At 30.6% G+C, this 7,765-nt stretch overlaps 1 protein-coding gene across 1 annotated transcript; it reads right to left on the reverse strand.

Annotated features, from left to right (window-relative positions):
- Window positions 1-1,764: 1,764 nt before the first annotated feature.
- LOC126742866 (STE20-related kinase adapter protein alpha) lies at window positions 1,765-7,619 on the reverse strand. The gene is made up of 7 exons (XM_050449694.1): window positions 7,266-7,619; window positions 3,841-3,988; window positions 3,702-3,786; window positions 3,466-3,647; window positions 2,197-2,379; window positions 1,923-2,138; window positions 1,765-1,865 (listed from the first exon to the last, which is right to left on the reverse strand). The coding sequence occupies exons 1-7, from the start codon at window positions 7,437-7,439 to the stop codon at window positions 1,792-1,794; spliced, it is 1,062 nt and encodes a 353-aa protein (XP_050305651.1). The 5' UTR covers window positions 7,440-7,619; the 3' UTR covers window positions 1,765-1,791.
- Between the last annotated feature and the right edge of the window lie 146 nt (window positions 7,620-7,765).

Genomic DNA, 7,765 nt, shown 5'->3' on the forward strand with positions numbered 1-7,765 from the left:
CTCGATCTACAAATTAATATCGGTAGAATGCTGGGTATGATGTATATATTAATAAACATGAACACATACAGAACAAATCTTAAAATGGCTTTATAGGGTGATTCTTAAGTTGATACTTTTTTTACTAGTATAGAACTCGTTAAAATTAAACACTTTTTCAAATAATTTTTTTCAGAGAACTAAGGTGAGATTCAGAATAAAAAAAATTAATCTGAGCTTGTGTATCAAGACGTACCTAGTCTGTTTATGTTTAGTTTTTTGCTCTGATTTCGATCAGGTATATCAGTTAGTGCAGTAGACACTTTCGGAAACATCATAGAGGGCATGTAGGAAGAGGGAGGTGACCTGAAAATGTGCAAAGGGAAGAACAAAATTTGAACCTTATCGAAGTGTTTTTCGATCTTACTTTCGCAAATAGGTGGATCGGTTGAAACGGACCAGTTGCATGGCCATCAAGGTCGCCAGACCTAAATAGCGTGACCTAGGCGTGACTTTTTTCTTGTCGGGGTTGATGAAAAGTTTAGTTATCAACCCACGAGAAGAATTAATTGCTCGTATTGAACACCTATGTATATTGAAACACTTTGTATTTGTATATTGAGCACCTACGTATTGAAAACCTATTATATGACAATACAAAGTTAATGGTGACAACTTTGAACACATTATTTAAGTTAGATAGGATCCTATTGGACACCATTTGTAATGGCAACTTTTTTTATTTTTGATGTTTTGAAAAAGTTGCTTATTTTAACGAGTTCTATACACAGTATGAACTTAGGAGTCACCCAGTATTTAGAAGATTTTGATAATTTTGCAACTCTACGCAAAGTTGAATGGCTTAGCTTAGAATATCGCCGAATTATTAATAATGTAATATTTTTTATATAACGTAGTCATTGCAAATAACGATTGTATGTGTTTATTATCAATAACACCAATAGCCGTTCAGCAAAGAATTTGAAGAAATCCTCGTGGTTTTGTAATCCCTGTGCATATTAATAGCTCTGCAAATTTAGCGATAAACGGAGAAAACAGATTTATCAATTATCATCATCTTTTATAAAAAAAAAACACTTAAAGTTAAATGATCAGATTTAGAATAATTGGTATTTTCTTTTTAGTGCTTCGAATAACAATTAGAATTACCCAATTCAATTACTAAAAGGGAATTGAATTACTTTTTTCGACTATCGACAACTCTACCTAGGTCGAATTTGAAATGTAATAAATGTTCGTATTAATGGTTACATTTTCTGCTTTCAAACAATTTTAGAAAAAAATGCTCGTTAGAAAATAATCTACATTTTTTTGCTCATGTTTATCAATTTGGCAAGTACCTTTCGCACTGACATGTTAACTATGCAATTTTACCACTGTGATTATTACTTTTTTTATTATTAAATATAAAAATAGTATTTTATTTTTATAATTTTAACATATCAGATAGTTTTAATAATTCCTAACAAAAGTGGAAAAATTGTTAATGAAATACTGTTTTTCCTATTAAAGTTAAACTCTAGTAACGTTATAAAATAGATTGTTTTAATTAGTCTAGTATTTGTTAATTATGTGAGGGGTGTTAATAATTTCACAGGGTTCTTCATCATACCAGAATATTCACCATACTTTTTTCCTGTTAGGGATGCATAGTAATACATTTTATATACTATAAGCTTTATACAGCTTTATAAATGCTAGTGATATTTGTCCAAAATTTATATAAGTATTCCTACATAGTTTTATTGAAATAAAAAGAAAAACTTTCCAAAAAATGAGCAAATGTTTATTTTAAAAATCCCATTCACACGAATTTACATCTAGATTTGACAGTTTGTTCATCACATCCATCGTTTCAATATCATCTGAAAGAAAAGCAACATTTTATCCCGAAAATAAGTAAAAAACTATGGCATCCTTACCTAGATTAAAAGCTACTCTATCACTCAAAGGCATCGCAGGTTTAAGTAAATCTGTTAACGGCGGGGATTTTTTTATAGTTTTAAAAATACGATGTGTCATTAATTTTTCAGCGGACGGTCTAAGTTGAGGATCATGACTTAAGCAAACGTTAACTATTTCATGCAAATCACCACTAAAACGTCTTTCCAGTAACTTAGGATTTATATCACAGTCGCCTAAAATAACATATCGTTTAGAAAACCGACTTTTTTAAACGTTTTAATTGATTTTTACCCGAACTACCGTCACCGTTCTCGTCTAGAGAAACCGTGGTGCAATCCAGGAGATGTGGCGTGCAGCCTCTTAACTTTTCACACAACATTAGGGTTGGGGCCATTCCTGCAAATGGCTCAACCCCATTACCTAGTTCGCATAATAACATACCTACACTGTACATGTCTGCTTTTGAATTATAACCTAAAAATTATTTATTTTAATATACGACAGGGCCAGTTTACAAAAATAATATCAGATAACACAAAACACTAGATAGTATAATAATACTAGAATTACAAAAAAAATATATATCAAGATAAAACCTCAGAAGTCTGACAAATAATCATAACTAACCTAAAAACTTCAGACAAAAATAGCTTAACATTATAGAAGAAAAGGAGAGGTTAAAGTCTAAGATTGACCATTTTTCATCTGAATGATTATAGCTGCTCAAAAAACTGGATCAAACTATTTTAATTAAAGAAATGCAAACTCCGAATGAGTGAGTGAAAAAAAAATCCCATAGTTGGCTGAGTGTAAAGGTAAACAAACATACTGTGTAACTTCGATCCCGACAGAAAATATTTAGGTCAGTAAAATTTAATTCCGAGTCCAGAAAATCCTCATTAATTCAATACTCTAATTAATACTAAAATTAGAAGATTATATAGGCAACTGTTGACAGCATTTCGCAGATCAGCTACTTCCGTTCACAAATTACCTATATTATGAAAGTATACATCTGGTGTTTTGGAGTTTGTTTAATAGCATTTTTTCTCTTTTGTTGCGCCACTTTAGGAATGCCATTAACATATTATATGTGCAAGTTCTGTTTGGTATGTGAGAGCCAAGTAGGTTCTTCCTAAGCATTTTTTATTTGCTTGCGTTGAATAAGTATTAGGTCAGCCTTCTTTTAATTTCACCATTTATCAAATGATTTCCGGTTTTTTAAAACAGAGGATGCAAGCTTACAATTATAAAAACCATTCTTAAAGGTCTTAATTTGTTTTTGCTCTATTTGCCTAGACAATAGGCTTTAAAACTTGGACAGGTAAAATTTAGTCTTAGAAAGCACTCAATTATAAGAGGGAAGCCCTTTGAAAAGTCGTCAGCTGTTTCAGGGAATTGAATCTGAGCACTGTTCGTTTAATATAAGAGCACGTCAACTTTGGTAGTGAAAAATGTCAGCAAATTACTTTTCTATGAGAGCAAAAATACATACGATACCTCTCATGTCGTGTCATCATAATGTTTTTAATTTTTTATTCAAAATAAACTTAGGTTTACCTTTCATGTTTTGTTCCAACACCTCCGGGCTTAACCAATTTAAATTTACCCTTTCACTAGCAGAAAAAAAATGAACTTTTTCTTGCCATCTTCCTCGCCTTACCATATAACAAGTGTGCCTAAATCCTGTAACACATATTTTCCCTGTAGTTGAGATCAGTATGTGACTAGCCTTTATTGCCCTGAAAAAATTCTACATAACTTATTGTTACTTTTATCTCAACTCCTTATATTACCTATGGATATATCCCTTTTTATGTATATAAATTAAGGCATCTAATAAATCTCTAAGTATTATCACAATTGCTTGCTCAGGTAACCCTAAAAAATAATGTCACAATGGAATGCTCTAATTGGAATTTCCATAAAAGTTACCATCATTAAAATGTTGATTTAATAAGTCTTTGCAGGAGCCATACCCCATTAAAGGGCTTACCACACATACCTCTGGCCCATGTACAAATGTGGCATAATATGGCAATACATATTTGTGTCTTAACTCTTTTGTTTTCTTTATTTCAAGCTAGAAAGAGAAAACCTTAATATTTAGACTTTTAATAGCTGAAAGGGTAATAGGTAGAATACTTTAGGCAGATTAATGGTAACTGTTTTGAGATAAATGGCATTTATCAGGAGTGTTGTGTACAAGGTAGACTTTACGTCAAAAACACTTAATATTGAAGACATTATTATTATGTTTGATTACTTCATTTGGTGACTAGAAGACTTGATCTTCTAGATGTCTTTTATGTCTGAATACTATTTTTTAATGAACATTTTAGTACTTTTTTTACTGAAATAGCTTCCAATATTATAAATAGCCTACCTCCGCCTCAGAGAACTATTGAAGAGTATTGTATTCAACATATATCTAATTTAAAGACACATTTTGTGTTTAAGGAAATAACTATTGTTGAACTAAAAGACCTTAAATCTTTAAAAAACAATAATCAAAAAATATATAATGGGGACTTTTATGGTATGAATGCCCCACTACTTAAATTTATTGTGTATACTTTGGTCAAACTTCTTAATATGTGTATTAAAGAATCAATTTCTGATCTATATCAATGATCTTGAGAGTAGTGGTCCAGATACTGATTTTGTCTTATTCGCGGATGATACCACATTGAGGAAGAAAGCTAACACACTTAATGATCTGCAAACGGGTCTGAAGGAGATACTATTAGATATTCTTATGCTAATCAATTAAGTAAGTATTCTAGTAAAAATCAAAAATTGTTTGCGACTACTCGTAATTTGGATTTACACGATTTTGCAAATGAACCATTTACTTTTCTTGTCATTAAAATTGATTCTAAAATTATCTCGGATATTGATTACATATATCCTAAGGTGACATGATCTCCATTCAAAGAAAGCCAATAAGAATTCTTCTAAATCTATATTATAGGGTAGACTGTAGACAGCAATTCTGTAAACTTTACATATTGGCTATTCCTAGCCTATATATATTTAATATTGTCTCTTACACGTTAAAATCAACCATAATAACTAAAAATTTTGAAGACATACATATTATGTATTTCACTAGAAATAATCGTATCATATGAGTTTAGAAGAAAATTTAGGTAGTTCCTATATAAAAGGTTTTTTTTAGTATTAATGAAAGTATTAACACCTATAAACATCTGTCTTGTCTTTACTGGTTCAATTAATTATCTAACTGTAAATTCAAGAACAAGAAAATGTTCTTAATGCTATGGAGAGATGAATTTCAAACTGATGTATTTCTATTATTGGAGCTTTATCAAAGCTCCTCAAAGAAAATGTAACATTAATTATGAGACTAGAAGTGATGAACACTACAAATTTTAAAAGAATAAGTCCACAGAACTAGATCTTGCCTATTATTCTAACTGGATATCAAATGCCTTAGAAGGTAGAGCTCAAAAGTGGTTGTTATTTGTATATAGATTAATATAGAGAAGATGCACTACTTTTAACTAAATACACTACAAAAGTGGGCAATCAGAAGGCCCACTATAATAACTCAATTAAAAAACAAAAAATCTTTACTAATTTTTAATTCACATATTACAATGTTATTGCAAGTATGGCTCTTAAAATACTTGCTTTCCCCATATTATGCAGTGCATATCAATTCCTTAGAACAAGTTCAACTTAAGTTCTTAAGATATGTGGGCTATAAGCTCAATAATCTCATGGATATGCTTGTATATAAACTTGTCATTATAAATGTTGCTGTCAGACCCCATAGAACAGTGAACACCTGTAACCTAGAATCTCATTGTACACTTTATGGTCAGCATAATGTAGTAACTCTTGCAATGGCAGCAGCTAATCAAATGAAAGTAGATATGTTCAATACTAGTGACAAGCTAATAAAATGAAATCTGTGATTTATGTATTTACTTAGTCTATTTATATATATTTTTTTTAAATTTCATTTTTATCACTTCATCTTGAGTTTTTAAAGATGTATGTGCTTTTTAATGTAGTATGCCTACTGTAGTCTGTCAACTTGACCCCAACTAGCTTAAGTGTTTATATGTTTAAGTTTTTTATCTCTTGTAACATTGTAATGTACACCGTAAATCAATAAATAAAGATTTTCTCCATATAAAATTTATCAGAAATCTATACTGCTACTTGTTTGACCATAATGACAGTACTGCTCGAATTGAGGTGGCTGGAATTAAGTCAATACAAGTTAGCTATAATGTTATTTTTCCTATACCTTTCATAGAAATTACATATAGCCATTATTCCAGAACCTTTAAATCAAGATCTGAACAAAAAATCCACTTCTGAGAGCATGTATCTATTAGTATAAATTAAATTTTTCAATAAAATTTTAGGTAAACTATTTAAAGTTAAAATTTCACAGGAGTCCCAAAATTTAGAAGAGTACTCTACTACACTCTTCCAGAAATGATTCCAAGCTCTTATTTAATTCAGAAATTAGAGTATGGGTATTGGACTACTTTTATAATTCAAATCCAGAAGACGTTATATGACATCCTTTTGCAACTGTAATGAGTTTCCCAAAGAGTTCTGAGAGAATATATTCTACAAAAACATATTTTCAAAACTTCCAAAGCTTAGGAAGGATAATGCCAGAAGTAATTAATAAAATCAAATTGCAAATAAAAAATGAAAATGGTATATGCATTTCTCAGATATATTGATTATTAGTTTAGCACAGGACTTGAAAATGCTATTATAAAATAAAATACAATATATAATAATAAATTCAAAAGGTGCTTTAAAAATAGATGGTTTTTTTGGACACAGCTCACTAACTCATAATATCTATTGATGATGAAATATTGTTTGGTATTATATGGTCTTTTAGAGCCACTGTTCTTAAGATAATTTTATATTTCTTACAGACCAAGCAACACATTTCATATAATTTTTTCACTTCAATATAATTGAACTATCTCTACTCTTGAACTATCTACTAACATGATGTTACAACTTTAGTGTTACAGGAAGACTTAATTAGGTCCATAACTCTTATCATTTTGTCCATTACTGTATCTTTTATATATGTATATGTAAGAACACTTAAGGGCCATCTTTTGCTTATAATATTACTACAACTACTTACATAATATTTAATCGAGAAATTTTTGGCTTTAATGGGGCCTTTTAAGGACCATTTTTATATAAAGAAGTGAATTTATTCAAATAGAGGTTCCAAAGCTACATGAGTTTGATCAGTTGGTAACAAGTTTGCTTAAAAAACCATTCCACAGCACCAAAAAATCAACCTAAAGTATCCACATTACTACTACTGAGGAAATACTTACTTCAACCAATAAATAATTATCTTCTCCTATTTTATCCATATTAAATTTTTTAATGGCAACCATAGAACCGGATGGGATATGTTGGGCTAAATATACAGCGGCCCTACCTTCAAAACTCTGACCCAAACTAGAAATGATTTTGTAATCATCCTGGTTCACGTTGAACGTGACCATGGTTTCCGGTTCGGGTTTAGAGGTGGCGGAGGGCGCTAAACGCTTTCGAAGTGCTCGAAATATCTTGGCTTTATTTACGAAAAATCATTTGAAAAAAAAAATAATTTTTGGTTCTGTTGATGTTTTCTTTTTTTGCGAAAATCTGGGTTAGATTTTTGATTTTGTTGACAGTCAAGGTGTCTTGACAGATGTGACATTTGACAGGCGCATGGGCGCAGCCTTATGGTGGATTTTCACGCATTCGTAGGTCTCTAACTAATAAAAAAAATTTCTTGTGATCTATTTTAATATTTGAGCATGTGTAGCTCAATCTGTGCAACTCCCAA

The sequence above is a fragment of the Anthonomus grandis genome, chromosome 12 (assembly GCF_022605725.1).
Source record: "Anthonomus grandis grandis chromosome 12, icAntGran1.3, whole genome shotgun sequence".
NCBI classification, from domain to species: domain Eukaryota; kingdom Metazoa; phylum Arthropoda; class Insecta; order Coleoptera; family Curculionidae; genus Anthonomus; species Anthonomus grandis.

Excerpts from the sequence above, each read along its gene's own strand:
- LOC126742866 (XM_050449694.1), bottom strand. The coding sequence starts at position 7,439 with ATGGTCACGTTCAACGTGAACCAGGATGATTACAAAATCATTTCTAGT. Across the intron at positions 3,989-7,265 it reads ATAATTATTTATTGGTTGAA|CTTGAAATAAAGAAAACAAA; the intron begins GTAAGTATTTCC and ends TTCTCTTTCTAG. Across the intron at positions 1,866-1,922 it reads TAGAGTAGCTTTTAATCTAG|ATGATATTGAAACGATGGAT; the intron begins GTAAGGATGCCA and ends CTTTTCTTTCAG.